Consider the following 22,504-nt stretch of genomic DNA (forward strand, 5'->3'; position numbering starts at 1 on the left):
CACTTCTGCTTGTGTAATGGCAGCAGACATGGCAAGGACAGTATGTATCATCCAGAAGACAGTGCTTCATTCCTGTGCCTCTGAGCATCGTGCCAGTCATGGGAAACGCATCTGCTTGATCCCAGCAATCAATGTGCCTTTTCTGGGCTTTCATAACTGCAGACACAACAGCCTTACTTGAGACAGAAATTGTCTCCTACTGCCTATGCTGAAACAGAATTTTCTATGCCTGCTTTATACTTGTCAGTGAAAGAGATGGACACTAGAAAACACCCTGCAAAAATTAGATTGGCACACTGACTGCTATTCCCCATAATCCCTTCCTGAATAGAAACTGCTTGAGTTAATAATTGACTTTTTCTCCTTGCAAAACAATGAGCTCATTGTATGTTTCAAACAGGAATATGAAGTCATGAATGGCAATCCTGCCAAGTGTCTTTTCCTCTGCTCCCCAGGACAATGCCAAGAGTAAGGATGAGAGATTTCCTCTGACTGTTTATGCCTTTCTTGCTTTGGAAACAATGGGTTTGAGGTCTGATTAACTTAGCACTGGATGTGTGTTTCATTGATATCTCATATTGCAAAGCTAATGTCTCTCAATCTAAAATGACTAAGATGTTGAACTGAATATTTCAGTCTGATGGACTGAAAAAAAATCAACAGAAAGCACTTCTTGGTATGTATAGTCCATATTTAACTATGAAGTATAGCCTTGCATTTCACAGGAGGGTTCTACTGCACTGTATAAGAATATTTGAGCAAAAAGGTCACATTATTGAAGTTTGAAATTCATTCTTCATTCAATAAAATAGAAGCTTTACACAGTTTTCTAAAATAAATGTTTCCCTAGGCACCAACATTATTTCTATTCTCTAAGGCTGAAGAACACAAGCTTGAGAGAAGGTGCAGTATCATGAAGCACAGCATGAACCCCTGCAGGCGATGGTACCTCTTGCTGGTTACAACAGCTTCCATTTTATTGAGAGTTGTATATTTGAATTGTGCAACTTACTTTATCAATATCTCATACAGAAGTTTGATCAAAGTAGTCTTCAGAAATGGCAAAACATTTGGGCTAGAAAGAAATTCTCGGCTGAAGAGCTGAAATCTAGTCCCATGAGCACTGGCAATTTTCAGCAGAAAAATTTTGTCAGTTATATTAGGTTTGTTCAAGAGCCATGTGACCATCAGTATATGCATTTACTGAGTTCTGCTCAGTCATTCAAGATTAGACAATGCCTTTTGTTTCCTTTTGGCAAAAAGATGCTGCACATTAATGGTCAGGAGAAAATGGAAGAGAGAATTTATTTATATTCCATATCATTTTGAATGCATTTTAAAGGAAGCTCCTGCCTTCAACCATGGAAATACATTGTTGTAATTACCTTGAAATCCAACTTTGTAATAAAGCCAATATGTCAGGAGGAGAGGCCAGCTTTCCACTGTGCTATGGACAGCTGGGTGAGAAACAACAAAAGAGATGAAAATAAAAAATAAAATCATCTGTGAATATCTGAACATTTTCTTCTATCAGATAATAAGGTCCAAAGATCTCATCTATCCTGACAATAAATAAATAATCAAAAATAGATATTAGAATTCAGAGCAGAAATAATTATGCCCTCTAGCCTTACTGTGCCTTTTCCTCAAGTAGCCTTATCACTACTAAAACAGTTTTGAGGAATCCTATTTGTGGAGCTTTTCTCAGCTAGAGACAACTTCAGGAGGCTAAGTTATTCTGATTGACCATCAGTGCCTTCAGGTGGCAAAGTTAATGACAGATGTGTTGTCACTGGGATGACTAGCAGCACAGGGAAGGGAAAGGAGGAGGTGTCACTACCCTCTTGGAACAGGGCCACTCAATGGCAGCTTGGCTGCAAAGCTCCATTGCAGCAGCTCTTATGATTGACAATGTCCTTACCGTGAATGAAGCATTCCTTACTAGATGCCTTCCCTGTTTTCCATACATCTATTTTTCCGCATCATTTGAAGCGAAGAGCCTTGTATTCTCTTAGCTAGCAAGTCCTTAGTGTGGGTCCATTTGTCCTTTATTGTTCACTACCTGATAACTGAAGGAGCCTTAATTTTAGTTGCCCAAGCACCTTCTCCCTAGAGTTATTTTGCATGGTGCCTCAACAGAACACACAAACAGTTATCATCAGCTCCAAAACCTAACTTAATACATAAAATTTGACCTGAATCTTTCATGTCAGTATGGTCTTCTATCTCCACATAGCAAAACATATCCTGAAGGTTGCCTTGGCTTTATTATTTATGGATTGTACATGATGTATTTATCTCTCAAGTTATGAATAATTAGTTACTAGATAAATATAAATAGCTCTAGGATAAATCGCAACAACAACTGCTTAACAGCACCTGGTAGTCTGGAGCTGAGCGTTTGTAGTAGGGAACTCTGCTAGTCATTATGACTTCTTTAAACAAGATAGGCTATTAATCTCAGTGGGGTTGCAGAGACTTAACTAACAGAATAACTTACCCAAGATTTCTGCATTTAGCACAAAAGCATGTAAAATTTGTGTTTACTGAACAATAATTTGAATAGATTGTGAAAGCAAGGCACAAATGAACAAACATACGAACCTTCTCTAATTCCATATCCATTAATGTACAAAATAAACAGCATTTTCTTCTCTACTGCATGCTGACATCTTATAAATTATTGTCAATTAATCTGAAGTCAATTATTTTGCAGTTACTAAAAATTACAAAATCAGAGCATGAAATGTAGGCTTGATTTTTCACTTGAAAGGAAACATACAGGATGGATTTATGAAAGAACAAATAAAAAATTATGTAAACAGCAATGTGAAGGATTTTTGGACAATTTTGGACATTGCTCTAGGAGCCACAGTGTTGTGGTTTAACCCTGGTAGGCAGCTAAACACCACCCAGCTGCTCGCTCACTCCTTCCCAGCAGGATGGCGGGGGAGAATCAGAAAGGTAAAAGTACAAAAATTCATGGGTGGGGATAAAGACAGTTTAATAGTTTTTTTAAAGGAGGGAGGGAAAAAAAAGACAGAAAGAGAGGGGGGGGAAAAAACCACACACCCCTCAAAAAAGTGATGCAAAAGAAAACAATTGCTCACCACTAACCAACTGATGCCCAGCCTGTCCCAGAGCAAGGACCGCTGCTGGCATCCTCCACCTCCATCCAGTTTTATTGCTGAGCATGATGTCATATGGTATGGAACATCCCTCTGGCCAGCTGTCCTGGCTGTGTCCCCCCCAACTTCTTGTGCACCCCCAGCCTCCTCAGTGGGACAGTCTGAGGAGTAGAAAAAGCCTTGACTCTGTGTAAGCCCTGCCAGCAGCAACTAAAACATTCCCCTGATATCAAAACTCTTTTCAGCACAAATCCTAATCATAGCCTCATGCCAGCTGCTATGAAGAAAATTAACTCTGTCCCAACCAAAACCAGTACACTCAGAATGACTGTGAAGGAATTCTTATATAATCATAAAAGACCATTCAAAAATAACACCCATAAGCTAAATATTTAGCGATTTTTGAGTCTTGATGGTAAGATTGTTATGTAGTCTGGAGAGCAGCCCAAGAGAGACAACGGGAGCTAACTACTATATTACGTAGGCTATCCAGACTTCTTGCATAGCAAATTGAAGAGAAGATCTTGCCAGATATTATTCCCAGTACTGCCAGTAAGCCCTGCCTTAAAGTCTTCCTGATAAAATCTGTCTCTTAAAACAGCTGGACAGCTGAGGGCATCTTGAGTGTTAAAAGCTGAATGTTGTAAATACACCACAGTGCTACACTTAGCTCCATTTAAAACCTTGTGAAAATAAATGTTTATATTTCTAAAACAGAGCTAGCTGTTGTTGAAAAAGAGTGAATTCCCTTTGTAAGTTTTCTATAAATGCAGTCATAGACATGGATCCACCTCTAAGTTGTAAAATTTGAAGCTAGAAAAAAACCAATTCATTCAAAAGAGAAGTTCTGTGCAAATACAAGGGATGCAGTAAGAATTAGAGTTCATGATCAGTTTCTTTAGGAAGTTTCAGATTAGATTATTACGGTGGAATTGCATCAGAATAAGTAAAAGAACTGTATTTGAGCTATATTGGTTTTGTCCTAGACAACATAAAAATTAATAAAATTAATTCTTAAAAAAAAAAAGTTTCACATTCAGTGGCTAACAGGGAAAACCTCATAGCAACGGTGATAAACTGCAGGAGAACTTAATCCTTTCTTCATTTTGCTAGCTGTTCCATGAAAGGGGAGAGTTGCGAAGGGCTTTACAGGGCTTGAAAGGGGCAGTTATTACTCCTATTCTGTTGTAGGTGACAGAGAATGCAGTTCACAGACTAAAGGAAAATACAGTTCTTCTGTAATCACAGTTTTCCTGATGTCATCACATCATTTTGATGTCCTTCATGGGAATTCAATTCCCAGCACACAGCTTTTAGAATCCTGTGGCTGACATGAGCTTTTAATGATTCCTTGATAGGAAATGTGAGGAGTCACAAAACTACTCGTGTTACAGGCTCTGATATACATCAGGCAGAAGCACTGAAAAGAAATCTTATCACTCTAACAGATTTGTAAACCCCTCCAGTTTTCCGGTGTTTTCTATAAGCTGAAGTGTAAGTATGGAAGCCACAATATCTGGTTCCTGTCTTGGTAATAGACTTATGGGCTCTCTGGTAAATGATGTAAATTCAGGCCATCTGAATGAGTTTCAGCTAGAAAGAGGTAAGCTATTACATTCCACCTCACAAAAGCCTTCTAAGATGCAATAAATTCATATTTGCCAAGTAATTTGAAATCTTCACATGAAAAGTACCGCCTTCGTATTATATATGTTGCAGCACATTGATATATTAAGATAGTCTGATGAACTGTTATATTTTTATATTTCTTTATTAAATGGTACTGCACCATAATTATTGCTTCAATCACTGAAAGATAAAATGAATATGCATGCTAAAAGAAAAAGCATAACTAATGTATGTAAAACGTTTGTTCATTAAACCTAATGAATCTCCCTGTATAAAGAGCACACTGAAAAGTACCTGACTGAAATCACTTATTTATGGTACTCCATGATGTTGCACCGTGCAAAGGAATCTCTAAAGCATCTTGAGCAACTAAAGCTAAACAGTAGTGCTAAGAGAGACCTTTAACATATTTATGAACATAAACAAGTGCATAGTCCCAGCCCATGACTGTTCTGCAGTGCAGGTAAATCTCTTCCCCCAGCCTTCAGACTGCCATGCTGGTATTGCATCTCAAGAGCTCCACCTTGAAAATAACCTATTTTCTGTCTGCCCAAGGGTATCTTTAATTGCCAGCCCTGAGGACTCAGCCCTAGCCACATCGATTGCCCTGGGTGTGCCATCAAGTAGCCCGTGTGAGCATGGAGGGTGGGAGCTGTTGACTGTTCCCCACACTGGCCATCTCCTGGGGACCCCAGGCCAGCCCAGTGCATTGCCTCAATCGGATGGCTCTCTGTAACACACCGAGCTGCCCGGGGCTGGTCATCAGTGAAACAGCCCTGACTGGACATATACCCTCTGTCCAGCCTCTGGGGACCTGCTCAGGGTGATGGAGTGTGGGGAAGGTAGGAATTAATCTCTGCAGGTGACCCAGACATTTCACTCCTTACCACTAGAACAAGGTTAGCTGCATTGCTGGAAAATTTGCTTGCACCAAGGAAGGCAACAGCCTCTCATGTGAGCTTTTTGACTCAGTGATGCACACATGCACAGCATTATCTTATTTTCTTTCAGAACAATTAAAAGATAATAAATACATGACATAAGCCAGATTCTAGCCATGTTTGCTGTTAGTTGTCATTAATTTCTTGGCTCACTGTTGAGAATATCTGTGAATCTGAGGTTGTGAGTGCAAAGCAGCATGGTGTTGAGCCATTCCTCATCGTCAGTTAATTATTAATCATGCCAGAGAGATCTGGTGGCTGCAGTGTCCAGGCTGCTTCCCTCTATAAATGTTCGGAGAATCTCAATCATTTCATGCTGACATTTAATGCCACAGAAATTGGGGGAAGGAGAGGAAGATTTTCTGAAAATATCAACTGAGTAACTATCAGATATGAAAATTCTTATTAATATATCAAAGTCCATTTTCAAGCTCTTCACTGGATCTCCTTCTGTGCTTCAGCAGCCATTCAAGTCCAGATGATGCTCGGCATATGCCTTTCAGAATCAGAAACCTAACTGTGAAAATAAAGCCAGACTGACCCTTATACATGTAACCAGCCACAAAATTACACAAGCAGGATGCCATCCTAGAAATCCCATAAAAATTCTGTTTTCCATATTATTGGTTGAGAGAGTCTTTTATTCATGATTTCCCCTAACGCTGGCTTCTAAATGCTGTACAAAAGTAAGTGGACGCAAAGTGTCCTTCACTTGTGAGCCACCTTATACTCTGGGATGAGAGCTACCTTCAACTCTGGAATTAAAGTCACCTTCACAGGCAATGAAGCTCACCTGAGAAATCTCAAATCTCTCTCAGCAATTTGATGCCTGCAGTCTCTGAAAAATCGGGTTATGAATAGATTATGACCAATGATGACAAGTATTAAGTCTAATTATACCAACAGAAATGAAGAAGTAAAAAGGCTTTTGAAAGACCTGGCAAGCATTCAGGAATTTAGCTGTAAGACAGCGTAAAAACCACTACCACATTCTGCTACTTTAAAAACCTAGAAGGCTCTGAGAAACCAGCTCACAGCAGCTGTAATATTATGGTTTTTCTGAAACATTTATTCCCCTTTAAAGAGATTTTCACTGCAGAAGCAGCAGAGATGAATGCCTATGTTCCTGACCCACAAGACATAAGAAGAGGCACAATTGCAGCAGTGGAAAAAAAAAAAAAAAAAGAGGCACTTACATGCTGATCTGTCTAATCCCTCTCCAAAATCATTGTTCATATTAGCTGATGCATTCAAACAAATACAAACTTCTGTAATTTGCATTTTAAATGGGAAGACACTCATGATTTGCTCCACCTGGAGGATGGATGCAATGCAGCCTTTCAGTCATTATGATATTGGTATTCATAAGCAGCTGATTCCAATTAGCAGTTTTAGATCAACAGAATAATGGATATGAGTACAAGTGACACGCTTCTTTTTGTATATTTACACAGAAAGCCAGACTGGCTCGAATTCGTGCAGCAAAGAGTGGGAGTGCTAATGCCTACATGCAGAGCAAACGAAATGGCTTACTGAGTAACCAGCTGCAGCAGGTAATGTTTTCATATTCTCCATCTCCAGAGAAACAGCTTAATGACAGCCCAGCAGTATCTTATTCTATTTATCACCAGGGCAAGTCAGCTTGGGTCTTCAGGCAAGGTTATCTTTAGAGGTAGTTTAAGGAAGGATAAACTGGACTATTACTATTATTGAAGCTTATACGAGTTGATGACAAGGTATTAAAAGATGAGGGAAATGGCCAGGTAGAAATACTGGGTTCAAATGTAACCTATATTTTTCGAGTTAGATTCTGTAGAAGACCTCATTAATAAAGTAGAGTATTTGCCTCTCAGGAGGTATGTTGGATTTATCTCATTTGGTTTTAGACAGGTAGAACATGGATGACAAAAACAGGCTTCATCATCAGTGAGGGAAAGAGGTAATTCTCTGGGGGTACCATTTGCACAGAGGGGCGTTGCAGAGCATTTCCTGGAAGCACCTACTTTGCTCTAAGTAGAATCTCAGTGATTATTTCAAAAGCATTGAAATCTAATGTTACCTGAAGCAGACTCCCTCCTTACCCCTGCTGAGGAAATCAGGACCAGGGGTGGGAGCTCCAGGCAGCGTCTAGGACTGGGATCCACAGCGACCCATGCTGCCAGAGACAGCCCCTTGGCTGCTTGGAGCTATAGCCAGCTGAGAAGGACTGGAGACACAGTGTTTTTCAATCCCTGCCATTTTCTGGCATTTAGACAGTTCCCTGAGGGATACAGGAAGGCTTTCATTCCTCTATGCCCTTTCTGCTCAATATGTGTTAAAAAGCCGAATGCTTTAACCTATAGCCAGAAGAGGAGGAGGGCTGTCTGTCTGTCCTGTCTAGCACAAAAGATGAGCAGTCAGAGCCCTCGTTTCCTCTTCTGCTTGAAAGAACTCAAAGCTTTGAACTACAAAGACACCAAATAGCTTAATTGCCATGCAGATTTCAAATATCCCAAAGTTGAATTGTAATCTTTCCTATTATCCCACTTTCTCCCTATTTAGTTTTCTGCTTTCTAGTGAATAATTATGAAAGCAATTAATAAACAGTGGATGCTTTCTACTTAATTCTTCATTCTGTGTCAGTAACATCTGCTATATGCTTTCCAAACTCAGCAGATTGGGATCACTGACATGAATTTTTGTGTAAGCAGAAATACCACAAATTCTTTAGTGCTATGAAATTATCCCAGGAGGACAACTATGTTTAATTTCCTTCAAATGAGGCACATTCCCAGGAAAAAAAAATATTTTACTGTCACTTAAATTTATGTTAATTTTAAGTATGCATTGATTAAACATTCAAAGCTTACAGGTTGATTGCACTTGTAAATTGTACTATTCCATCTATGCACAAAAGACCTAAGATGCAAACATTTTAAAGGAGGTGTAAGGGAAGGAAAGAAACTATTTTGATTAAAAAACAAACAAGCAAAAGAGAACTCAGGTCCAAAATAATTTGGGTTATAGTGTATAGATGAAGCATTGCAGTTATGCTACCATGTACAATCCAGATTAGTTCTGACCAAATATTTGGATAAGAGCCCTCTTTTTCACAAATGAGAATAATATGGAGTTCTATGTATTAACAGTCCTCCACTGAAGAAGAACAGGCCTTTGTTAGCAAATCTGGCTCTTCCTTTGAAACTCAGCACCACCACCTGCTTCACTGTCTGGAAAAAACTACGGTAAGAAGAGAGAGATGTATTTTCCTGTGAATTCCAACCCCAGCCTTATTTTGAACATTTTAAGTTATTTCTTCTAATTAATAAGCCTTTATATGAAAGCAGTTAGCCAGGAAGAAAACCCATTTTATCTTATTTTAATAAGGCATTATACCCACTGCATATAAATAACGGAGAGATCCTGGATAAGAGCCTCATCTAGGGTGAAAAACACTGGCATCAGTGAGATGATGTCACAGTATAGGCAAACTGTACATGTGACCTTCAGTATGGATTTCATACACTCTATAATGTTATCACTTGCACTTTTCTGCAGTACAGTTCATAAAACACAATTTGTTATCCGTAGGCATTCAACACTTAGTGCAGTCAAAGCAAGTTTTTGCCTGAGCAAACGTAGGGCTTTTGTACAGGGAGAGCTGCTGAGTGTTTCCTCGGACACGAATGAGATTCTCACTGAAGTGACTGTAAAAGAGGATCCCCAAGCATCCTATTTTGCAACTTCAAGTGCTTAATCTAGATGCAGATGGAAAGGTTCAAAGTCTTGTGACACTGATATACCTATAGAAATCACTGATGTAATTCACAACAGCCCAAATATGCTCATCCAGACTTGGAACTCCCTATAGATCAGAAGGACTACTTATTATGTCCTCTCTATATTTTTCCCTGTTCAATACCTGAATAATTATACAACCATAAAGGATAGTAAACTACAGCAGAGTTATGATTCAGTAATAACTAAGTGCCATGGTTACTCAGTATATTTCTGGACAGATAACATCACAGCAATAATCCTAATAATCCTTAAATTTATGTTGTTTCCTCTTTTATCATTTCCTAAGGAAACTAAGAACATAAACATTAGTTATATTGAATTTAATCTTTGTATGTTTGGGAATTCCACATAGGGCACGCTAAAATTATCTCCTTGTATTTTTATATTTTTGTGGGGATTATAATGTCATGTAGAATTTACCTTAACGTTGTAGGCAAATTGGTCAATATCCATTAAACAACCATTTACAAATTTACATCTAGTTATGTAAGTTCCAGTTGCATGTAAAAAATATTATTTCTCTTTAAGTTTTGTATACCTAGAGGATCTTTATGCTTTTTTGTCTTACCTTTATAGTCTACTTTTAGATTTCCACTAAAAGACCCAGTAATGCTTCTGCTATATTTGATGAATAGTGTGAAAGTCTTTCTGCTCTGTCTCAAAAATGAACGAGATTAAAAAGTTTTCCCACAACAGACATTGCTAAATTAAAATATGTTCATAGAATAATAGAATATGAGTTTGGAAGGGACCTTCAAGGATCATCTGGTCCAACCTTTCTTGGCAAAAGCACGATCTAGACAAGACGGCCCAGCACCCTGCTCGGCTGGATCTTAAAAGTGTCCAATATTTGGGAATCCACCACTTCACTGGGGAGATTATTCTGTATATATATGTATAATTTAATGTTCTCCTTTCAACAGCATTTCTTTGTAAAGAGAATGACACAGTTGTTACATCACCTAGTAATATGTCACCCCAAAGGTGCTTATGTCTCCTCCATTCTTTTGGAGTATTCATTTTTATATAATGTGCTGTAGGACAAAATATCTTGCTTCCTATTCAGAGTATAATGTGGTTTCTTTGCCAAGATTCAGGCTGGGTCCTTTTGGAACATTTTTTGAGACATTTTGTACTAGAACCCGATAATAGCAATCTGTCTTAAAAATTGTTCCACAGTTGAACACTAAAAACATATTTTAAAACCCTAGTAGTAGCCACAGGTCTTGTCAAACTTTCATAGAAATCATGAAAAAAAAATTCCTATTCGTTTGGTGGAAGTTGGATTTGGCTCCCAAAGTTTCATTTTTCCTCTAATCATAATGCTGGAATATGTAAGCCTTTTCTTTTTTTTTTCTTTTTTTTTTTTTAAAAAAAAAGAATGCCTATGAAGTATTATCTTGTTTCCTGAATATGCATATAATCTACTTTCTCTTTCCCTTATTTATTGGGTCCTGCTACTGGCACATGAACACAAAAATGTATTTAGGAGTTCCAAGTTGTATTCTGCAGATCATGCATTCCTAAAATATTAGTGAGAACTTGAAATTTTGGGGCATCAGTTTGTGGAATATGTCAAGTTGCTGGTTCATGGTATAACAGCAAGGGTGAGGTATCTTCTTAGCCTTTCAGGATCCTTTGAAATATCATTTGGTATAAGCATCAGTCCAGATGATAATAAGCAAAGATATATTTCCTCTTTTCCAACACTTTTAAGTCAGCAGAATAAGAACTCTTCCACTCTAAGAAATGCAGAGTGGGCAATGTTATGGAATTCTGTGAAAATTATATTAATAATGAACACAATTGCACTGAAAGTTATATTTTATAGGCTACTTTTAGCTAATTTAAAAACAGCTAATTAATAAGTATAATTAAATCTATTAACTTGAGACATTATATAATTTCAAAATGTTTCCAGTCTGTATTAAAAGTCACTCAATAACCCTCTTTAATGGATCCTACAAATTGAATTCTTATTGGTTGCTCCATAAAAGCTTTAGGATGCACAAAGTTACTTTTAATCAGAAAACTAGCGGAGTTCTTGGCAAACATACTGCAAGACACTGAATGTAATCTAAAGATGGCAATTAGGTCATTTTTCTCTGAATTTTATGTCCACTGAATTTTATGAATTTAGTCTGCCTCATAGAAGTCAATTTTCAGGCAAGTTCTTTCTTTCCATATCACTTGAAATTGGCATTTTTCAACACCATTCAATTCCACACAAATTTATGTCTGAGTGAAGAACAGAAGAAAGGGAAATAATAATATGCCTATAAAGGTATTTCCATTTGTCGCACTTGGCCACAGTTGTTACTCTATTTGCTTTGTTCGCGCATTTTATCTTAGCACTGTACTGTAATTCTGAAAAACATCAGCAACTTTTGCAATTAATGCATTATTCTTTAGGGGGAAAAATCTTTTTTCTCATTCTCATACACAGATATGCAGGAGGCTAACAAATTTGAAGTGAGTGAAACTGAGTGTAAAACAATCAAGAACATGCTCCCTAAACCATCCTCAGGATATGTAGATTGATTCCAGCAGTAACTGGAAAGATTTTGTTTAAAAAGGAGGCTTTCTCAAACTACACATGAGCACATCTTAGTCTCTGCTTGGTTTGGGCTACTACTTTAAAATTACTGTAAAAATTCCCACCCCCCTCCCCCTATAAGCAACACCACTACACCACTATTTCACACTCTTTCGCACACAAATAAAATGTGGAAATCACATCTGTGTGTGAAACACTCCCTAATCACCGACTAAGTCAACGTAAACCATCAGTTTGTGTGAATTTGGATTCAGCTCTATGACAACCCTGCAAAACTGCTGTGTCTATGCTGGGATCAAGCAAAAATTGCATGAATAAAGAGTACTTCATTTAACTAAATGCTCAGTCTTCTAAACTGCTTTCGATACATCCATCTACAGTAATTAGGAACTTTTTGGATGCTTTTACATATTTAATCACCTCATCTCCTCTAATCAAAACTTCTGTTTGAGTGAATCTTTTCTTTCACATAAATGCATACCTTGAAACACACTGTTTCAGATCCTGGTTTCTAACATGTAATTCAAAAGAAAGCTTTATAAACTCATCTGAAAAATATTTATGAGTTTTATTGTATTTTAGGTCAATATAATAAATCTTATTTGTTTCCAAATAACATTTAGAGAATTTACGTAAGCACCACTTCCATTTTTATTAATAAACATAATCCTCTATTTTGTGGCACTTCATAGATTATACAGATAATGCAAACTACATTACAATCACATGCTATTTTACAAAATAATTTGGATTAACATTTTCTTATTTAGAGCTCTGACTGTTTTGTTCCAACGTTTACATTTGTATTGGTATTCAGCCCAGGCTAATATGGGCTAAACAATATAATCAAGAATAAGCTGTTTAACTTTCCCAGTTTATTCATTTGTGCCAATTTGAGCCTTTAAAGAATCATGATTAATATGTTCACTTTAATTATATTTCTGTGTGTGCTTTGTCCCACTGTTGGATTCCTCTGGCCTAGAATCATGAGTTTGTGGATGAGCAAGTCTATGAAGAAAGCTGTATGGAGGTTTCCACAGTCAACAGACCCCCCAGCCACAGCCCCTCTCTCTCATCTCAACAAGGTGTTACCAGCACTTGCTGCTCACGAAGACATAAAAAGACTTACCGCATCCCAAACACCACCATCACTGGCAGCCGTCCAGGCAGTGTACAAGAGCTCAGCACCATCCAGATCAGATGTGTGGAGAGGACGCCTCTGTCTAACAGGTACTTCACACGCACCAGCACACCAAGAGCTGAAGCCCCTTTCTTTGTTAGAGATGTAGAGGTGGTGTGGCCTCTGCAGGTAGGCTGTCAGGCTAAAAATGAAAGTCAGTCATCCAAAAATGGATACTAGTACTGAACCATCCTGCATTTGCTTGCTCCAAGCTTAATCCAAGATAACAGAATAGTCTCTTTACAACCATTTCTGCCCTCTCACACCCTCCCCACAAACTACTGTGTGCTATTTGCAGTGAAGAGCATCCACGGACCCCAAATTAAATAGAGCAACAAATATTATATGCCATGGACAAACACATAACAAGAAAAATTTAGCACAGAAAAAAGTGCAATTCAGATATACAAGATGAGCAAGTGGGAAGAGCAAGAAAGGTCTGTCCCTGCTGTTTCTACTGGTTTGATTCAGAAGTATAGAACAGATGAGACTTCCTCACATTTCCACAGAGCAGAGAAATAAAACTGATTCCCAGAGTCCTAAGTGTAATAGTCAAAAGAAAGACTCTTCTAATTAAAAAATATTAAATGGATAAGAAAAATGTAATTCCTAGTGTGAGGAGTTATTACAAAAGTGAGGAAAGTGCAGCTTAAGAGTCTGTAATTGACTGCAATCTCTGTACTCTCACAAGTAAACCAGTTGGCTTTCAGGTATATGAAAACATCATCTCTGAAAGCACAGCAAGGTCTCAGGAGACTCAGAAGTGTTTCCTATTGAAGTCAAACATGCCACCATTTAAAAAAGAAGCATTTTCAGCACTACTTTCTATAGAGATTGCCTCATTAAGTTACATTTTGAGTAGCTTGTTTTGTATAGTTACCGGGTTTGGATTGCACTTCCATGAACAGCAGCTTGTAGATACTGAAGATTTTCTGCTGTTGTGTAGCGAGACGTCCTGGCCAGCACAAAGCTCCAATCTGTTTTAGCTTTTCAGGAAATATTCTGCCCGGATCCATCCTTTCTCTGCACCATACTTACAGTGACAGAGTATATATAAAAACGCAATGCACCAGCTTTGTGCTAGAAAACAAGCTAAGCTAAAAACACAAGCACAAAATGCCCGTCTCGCTTCAAAATGGCATTCTACAAGTTTCTTATGATGCTGAGGTACTGCAGCAACTCCACAAACATGTTAACTCAGCCCTAATTAGTGCCTATATAATAGTGCCTTACTACTGAGGATACAGAACATAGAAAATGTTTTTAAATAAGCATGGTGTGGAGGAGTCTGGGACTGCCCTTTAGTTTCCACTCTCCTGCATAGCAAGTCACTCGGCTATGCCGAGTTTGCTCAAACACCTCTCCTGTTCAGAAACACTTGGGTGATGGGCTGAGAAACTTTTAGAACTGCTGAAGTGGTAGGAAGGAAGGGAGAAAGGGGACCTTTCCATGGATATAGTCATGGACCACTAGCTGCCAGGGTGCGGGGTGGTGGTGCTTTGCACCTCTGAGCTCTCTAACTGAGCAGGATAGAGATGGCTAGCTGAGGAAGTAGGTTCAGGCATACAAGAAGTTTGAAGAAGCGTGGATATTCTTTCTTCATGGATTTTTGTTTCTTCCTCCAGCCGTTCCAGCTTAAATGCCAAAGTGGAAGAGTGCGTTAAACTAAACTGTGAGCAGCCTTACGTCACTACAGCAATAATTAGTATCCCAACACCTCCAGTCACCACACCTGAAGGAGATGATAGGCCAGAGTCTCCTGAGTATTCAGGAGGAAACATTGTCAGAGTATCTGCTTTATAAAATAAGGCATTATTTATAAATTAGCATAAAGACCACTTGCAAGCTGAGCTCCAGCAGTGAGAAATGAGTCACGAGGAATGAGAGAGCTGACAAAGACAACACCCTTTGACGTGTTCGCCAGCGGCCACAGAGCGAGAGGGTCAGGAGAAACAAAACACACTGTGGGTTTCGATGTCATAGCGTGTGAACCAAAAGGAGTTTCTTACCCTTTGTCCAAACTGACACGTGGTGGAATCTTCTGTGACCATCCTGACTTACTTTATGAGCACAATGAAATGTCCCCATTGATGCTTCTTCTTATCATGAAAGCTCTTTTTAGAAAAAAAAAAATGCAAAACAAAAATAGAAACAAACCTGTGTTCCTGCTGAATGCAAAACAAGAAACATTTTGATAACGTGTCTTTTTTTTTCCTGTTAATAAACCACAAACTTGTTGAGAAATTATCAAAAAATGAAAGAAAAAACGCTCATATGAAATATGTTTGTACTGACTGAAACTACAACCATAATGCATGCTGATTATTTGGAGCTGTGATCTCAGTTTACTTTTGTTGTTTTTCAGATTAGGCATGATAAAATATTACTGTAGAAAGGGGCATTTCCGTGCACTTACAACAAACTGATTGTTAATGTTTCATGGTAGTTGTACAAATAACTTCCCTTTGAAAAATGCAGTATTCCTTATTCAAACACTCATTAGTGAACTAAAGGTGTTCAGTTAGTTCAATATTTACTATTGGTTTACCTTGCTTCCTAGGTACTGTTACAACTGCAATAAGTCATTGTACACCTGTTGTATCAGGAATCAGGATTTCTTTTTTTTAAAGTATTTTAAACAACTTCATCTACACTATAAACTTCTAATGGCAAACATTTAAATAATTTTACAGCCAAACACCACCAATGCACTATTCAATTATTGTTCTTTTCGTCCACTGCCCTCTACTTCTATGACAGTTTGTTGTCCACTCCAACATTACTGTACTATTTGGGATTTCAAGGCTACTGATGAATCAACACAGTCCTTTCTTCTGTAGACATTTTGTCGTCTTCTGTATTTGCAGAACAAACCTCTCTTCCCAGTGTACTCTTGCAGGATCAATCCTATTTGAATTAAAATTACAATAAAGGTGTTTTTGGGATCAGCTAACACTTATCTCCAAACCTTCCTTGTTGACATTCTGCAGCATCCAGAGTATTGGCTACACTGGAAGACACCAAAAGATACTCAGTAAAAAGACTGCAAAGCTCTTTTTGTAGTTGTCTGTAAACTTGCATCCTAAAATTTTTTTGAGAATTTAAGAATACTGATAGAATAATGGATTGGGTCCTAACACTATAAAAATATAATTTATATCAATTGGAATTTACCCACATGGACAGGCCTAAAAGCTAATATGAAGGCTCCACTAGTTAAGGGGTTTTGGCTCCATTTTTAAAAGACATTGATGTTACCAGAAACCTTTCTGATAAAAAGTGTAATTTTTCTTCATGAGAGTGCATTAGGAGATGTATCATAATGCTTCCTATATACATGGCATACCACACATCATATACATCAAATATACATGGAATATGTGCATACTGATACATACATATATACATGAAAAACACTGGATCAGAAATAATTGCATGTCTGCAAAATAAAATATGCATATAAATCAAAAGGCTCAGTGCATTAGATGCCATTACAATAAATGATTAACACAGTTATTTAATAGTTTGAGTAGTATATGTTTCAGTACAGTATTTGCTAGCATTCTACTGACATAAAAATTTACATTAAGAGAAAACACCCACTAAAAACTGAAACTTGTTGATAATACTTTTTACTACATACAAATACTGGTCTTTCTACCTGTCAATAGAGATTGAAAAGTGGATGATGGACTATCATGCTACAGTATATACACCAAAATACAACATCACATATTAAACTGCAATTAAAAGGAGTATATGATGCCATGCATTACTCTCTTATCGTTTACTTATTCAGAAGCTTGGTTACTTTGCAGTTAACTTCCCACTTCTTCTGCAAATCACAATAACCTACTCACTGTAAACTGAGCTTCTACATTTCTTTCAAACCTTAACAGAGAGCAGAAGTGCAGGCTGTCCTCTAACCCAGAAGAGGGCTCCTTCTGAGGAACTCTGCAAACTGACTTTGCTCTCCTCCCTTTTACACTGTTGGAAAATAGCACTAGATCTGCTGATGCTGGTGGGTTACCAAAGTTTTAATGGGGCTTAAAAGAGAGGCAGAATGGACCCAGAATTTTCACTTGCATCCTACTTCTACCCATGATTACTCACACAGAAAATGGCTTGATCCCCACCTTTTGCCAGAGTTACTGATATAAAAACTGCCTTGATATTAGTAACAACTTCTTGACTAGTTATATCAGGTAAATAATGCAAAAAGGCAGTTAATAAACCCACTTTGGGACAAACTACTTACAACCCAGGAAACCTACTGACTTTGTAAGGTCACGTGTTTTAAAATCCGTTTATTCTCCTTTTCATATGGGCTAAAAAGAAAACACTACAGCAATACACTTGCATGACAGTTATACCCCTGAAGCAACTTGTACTTTCATTTTTAAAATGCAGCTTATGGAATAATTTAATATGATTTTGCAGAATTCTAGTCCTGTCTTTTATTTCCGTGTCACATGAAAAATCATTAATTTATTCTGAATTTGGGAAATACACATTCTTTTGGTGTTTTAGGTGATTTAAATGCTGTTTTGGTAGTGAATGACTGTTGATGACTGTGTAAAATGCATCTGTACTGTACATGAAATGTAATTATTTCTGTGTATCATACAAAGAAACCGAGGTGGTTGTTTTGACAATTTTGTTTGACAGTCATATATCGTATTTCAGAAGGCAGCATAATACATGCATTATGCTGAATAAATAGACATTTGAGGAATATTTAAATAAAACATCTGCATGCTTGAATGGGTCAACCTGGTTTTGCAATAACTTATTCATGAAACTTCTTTTTCCCCTAAGATTGAAGGAGCACAATCTGAGGGCAACAAATGTCCCCAGCACTAATTTCAGGCAACCCATGAGCACATCTAAACCATACCAGAGCTACCAAGACCAGGATGCTGCAGCTCTGTAACACAGAGCTGCCTTTCCCCTGTGTGAGAGGCCATCACCCTTCCCTTCCCAGCCTGCAGCAGCAGAGAAAATTGGGGCAATATATTATTTCCAGCCATATAAACTCTACCTCTTCATCTGTACGTTTAAAAAAGTATTTGCTGTTTTCCACACAGACAGCAACAGGTCTGATGAACCTCCCAGGCTACAGAATCTTCTCAAACCCTATATCAAAATCCTTTGATAAAATCTTAGTGCATGGATGAGATCAAACTCCTTTCGTAGCCTAACAGTGGTTAACAATAGACTGTTATCACTCACCAAGGGCAACTGGCAGCACAGATGATGCTGATCGATCAGCTGTGTATACTGTAGCACTGACACACATGAAGGCCACCTCTGCCAGGAGCTTACTGCTCTGGCGTGAGGGGGACAGGTAAAAGTAATACCTGCCTGGCAACCACCCCAGAGCATTTTTAAGGAGAACAACTGTCCTTCCATAAAATAGCTACAGGAGACAAACTGAAAATGTACACTTTACATTTTGAGGTTTTGCATGTACTTGCTACAGAAACACACTGCCTGAGAGAAGGCTTTCTCAGCGGAGAGCATGGTGCCACCTCAGCTGCTCCCGGGAGAAGGGTGGCTTTCAGACAGGAAACTAGTCTGGAGGAGGATAAATTAGTGAAATCACAGGATCATTAAGTTTGGGGCAGGGAGGGTGCCTAGAAGGTCGTGTGCTCTTTCCTGCATCTGAGGTGAACCAGGACTTTATTTATCCATTGACCATAGAAACATCTGAAGATTACCAGATGTTTTGTAATAGCAATCAGCTGATGGGATATGTAAATCTGTGGCTAAAAGAGCAGTTAGGAGTGAACAACATATTTATATTGACAAAGCCTGTAAGATATATATAATTATCTGGACAGCTTAGTTTCTTTCTTGCATTATCTATTTATCCACTTTTAAGGTAGCCGTTTTCACAATACCTATGCACAAGAAACAACTGAAGGTATGGGAGAACTGAATAAAAAGCAAATAGATGCACAAAAATTTTCAAGTATTTAGGACATCACAATTTTTTTTAAAGAAACATAGTCAATCATACACAAGTTTTAAAGTTTTAGATACAATTTAATTTCAATAATATCAATTCACATGGATTAAATATAATGCTTATGGTTGGGTTGACCCTGGCTGGATACCAGGTGTCCACCAAAGCCACTCTCACTCCCCTCCTTAGCTGGGCAGAGGAGAAAATGTAATGAAAAGCTTGTGGGTCAGGATAGAGCCAGGGAGAGATCATTAACCAATTACCATCATGGGCAGAACATACTGATTTGGGGAGTTTATTACCAGTCAAATCAGAGTAAGATAATAAGAAATAAAACCAGATCTTAAAAAACACCTTTTCCCCACCTCTCCCTTCTGCCCAGGCTCCGCTTTGCTCCAGGTATCTCTGCCTGCTCCCACCAGAAGCACAGGAGGATGGGGAATGAGGGTTGTGGTCAAGTTTGTTACATGTTGTCTCTGCTACTCCTTCATCCTCACTGGGGGGTGGGGGGCTCCTCACACTCTTCCCCTGCTCCAGCGTGGGGTCCCTCTCACAGGACAGAGTCCTCTGTGAACATCTCCAACATGATTCCTTCCTACAGGCTTCAGTTCTTCATGAACTGCTCCAGTGTGGATCCCTCCCAGGGGCGCAGTCCTTCAGGAATACACTTCTCCAGCGTGTGTCTCCCACGGGGTCACAAGTCCTGCCAGCAAACCTGCTCCAGCGTGGGCTCCTCTCTCCACGGGGCCACAGGTCCTGCCAGGAGCCTGCTCCAGCGTGGGCTTCCCACGGGGTCACAGCCTCCTTCAGGCATCCGCCTGCTCTGGCGTGGGGTCCTCCCTGGGCTGCAGGTGGAGATCTGCCCCGCCATGGGCCTCCCTGGGTGCAGGGCACAGCTGCCTCACCGCGGGCTGCACCGCGGGCTGCAGGGGAACCTCTGCTCCAGAGCCTGGAGCAACAACTCCCCCTCCTTCTTCACTGACCTGCGTGTCTGCAGAGCTGTTTATCTCATGTATTCTCACTCCTCTCTTCCGCTTGCTGTTGTGAAGCAGTTTTTTCCCCCTTCTTAAAATTGTTATCACAGAAGCCCCACCACCGTCACTGATGATCTGGGCCTTTGCCAGCAGTGGGTCCATCTTGGCTCTATCGGAAATGGGGAAGCTTCTAGCAGCTTCTCACAGAAGGCACTCCTGTAGCCCCACTGCTACCAAAACCTTGTCACACAAACCCAATACAATGCTTTTGTGGTACTTCAAAACCTATCTGAAAATCACCTACTCCATCCTATTTAACTATGTAGTCACTGTGACCAACGGCCTGTCTTTTTACTATATATTCTTTATATAGTCCCTTATAGTTATGGATTGCTTTTACAAAATGAACTGTTATAAAGAACAAAAAACATAGACAGAAAGCCGTCATACAACCTGCTGGCAGATGAGGCAATACTTTTCCAAAGATCAGGAATAGTGAATTTTGCCTCCTAAAAGCATTTCCATACTCCCAAGTCATGAGTGTGTGGTACAAACCTTAATCGGCTCCACAGCTATAGGCAGAGAGCCACAAGACTCCTCATGATTCACTGGGCTTAACAGACACACCTGATTCAGGCAGGGGGTGACCTGTTTTCTAACACAGTTGCTCTCCTCAACATCAAGTGATCTGTAAAATACATTAAGGAGCAGTTCCACAGTTGTTTGCTGCAACAAGAAAGATTTGTTTCAATACAGTTTATGCTGCAGAGAAGAAAGAACATAACACCCTTCTCTAGGTACTCCTGCAAATGAAGTAGTTTTCACTGCTGCAAGTATCTCTAAACCTTCCCCTCTTGCCAAGCAGCCTCTCTCCTACATGTATCCTAGAGCTCTACAGGAAAAAAACGCTCAAAGCAGCCTAGTCAGTCAATTTTAAGGCTCTTTGAACAAGCCCTAGAAAATCAGAGACACCTCATAGCCTGAGGACAGTGAAAGAAAAAAAAAAGTTTTAAAGTGTTCCAATTTACAGCCAAGACCTGTTTCAGCAAATGTGGTCAAAATAGAAGCATTCTTTCCCACAACACTTCTGAGTAGTCCTTACTAGGGAAGGGAATATTTTTATCATTCCCAACATGCGGGTCTTTCCCCTAATGAAATTAGCCCCATTCTGAATGTGGACTGGCTCAGCATTTGGGTAGTCAAGCCCAAGTGGAATTACCCTGACCATGGATGATCACTGATGTGGGGGTCTACAAACACTGGTCTGGGAGGTTGGTCCTGTATCAAAGGAGCCCTGCCCCAAACAATCCCTCTGCTCTTAAAATAAACTGACTACACCTAATGCCAGCACTTCCTCACCGCCTGGGAAACCTAAAACAAAATGACCTGGGCTGTCAGTGTCTCTAATTCTAGCTATGAACTTCAATGAATCTCCCTAGCCCACCTTGCTGTTTTTGTTCCTTCACAAGCTCTAACCTGGAGACAAGAAGATGTACAAGCAACCCTCACTGGTAGCCTGGGACGTCCTCCCATGGCAGGACTCAGGATAGCTGAAGCATGGCCAAGGGAGCTTTAAAACTTTAACCGTCAGGATTTCCTGAGACAAAGGGCAGGACTTCATCCTGCTCTGTTTTTCCATTAGTTTTGGTGAAATACTCTACATTCAGCTGTAATTCACAGCTGAATGTAGCTGTATACATGCAATCCATGAAATCCACAATCAAAAGATTCCACAGTTTGTGGTTTTGTTTGGCTTTTTTTTTTTTTTTTAAACAGGGAAAAAAACCCAATGACTCAATCTCACTCTGTAGCATCACAGGCCTCTGTAGCACCCTGAAGTCTAGAGCAGGTCTACATCTTTCTGGGACACCTCTTTCTCTACAAAGGACCCTTGCCCTTAGCTATGGCAACGCTGCCCAGGCTGAGCAGCAGGAAGGATGGAAGTCTGCTGTGCATGTGCAGTATCACTGGGCACAAGGCTTCCCAAACAGTGCAAAAGAAAATATTTTTGACAAAGATACTCCAAGCAAAGTTTTGGGAAGGTCTATCTGTTAGCCTTTTTCTTAACTCAATAAGTATTAGCATCTGTAGGAGGGGTACAAAAGCAGAAAGGTAATCTTGCTTGCAATACTACCCATGAAATAATTACACCCACACACAGACTGTTAAAAAACAAACAGCCCACACAACCGAAAAGCTTAATTTCATGAGCCTTTAAGAAGCTTTCTCAGAAGCAATAAAAAAAGAAAATGAAATTCACAATGCAGTTTCTCTGCAAAAGAATAAGTAGAATAGGTAAAGACCCATCAAATTAACTCTCACTAGCAGGAGGACCCTCACAACTCCC

At 39.2% G+C, this 22,504-nt stretch overlaps 1 protein-coding gene across 1 annotated transcript; it reads left to right on the forward strand.

Annotated features, from left to right (window-relative positions):
- Window positions 1–450: 450 nt before the first annotated feature.
- On the forward strand, window positions 451–17,987 carry KCND2 (potassium voltage-gated channel subfamily D member 2). The gene is made up of 5 exons (XM_026841003.1): window positions 451–468; window positions 7,153–7,251; window positions 8,827–8,922; window positions 13,018–13,265; window positions 14,841–17,987. Exons 1-5 carry the CDS (start codon window positions 460–462, stop codon window positions 15,016–15,018), a joined length of 630 nt encoding a protein of 209 aa, XP_026696804.1. The 5' UTR covers window positions 451–459; the 3' UTR covers window positions 15,019–17,987.
- Window positions 17,988–22,504: the final 4,517 nt, after the last annotated feature.

This window comes from Athene cunicularia (assembly GCF_003259725.1).
Source record: "Athene cunicularia isolate RWA chromosome 1 unlocalized genomic scaffold, athCun1 chr1_part2, whole genome shotgun sequence".
NCBI classification, from domain to species: Eukaryota; Metazoa; Chordata; class Aves; order Strigiformes; family Strigidae; genus Athene; species Athene cunicularia.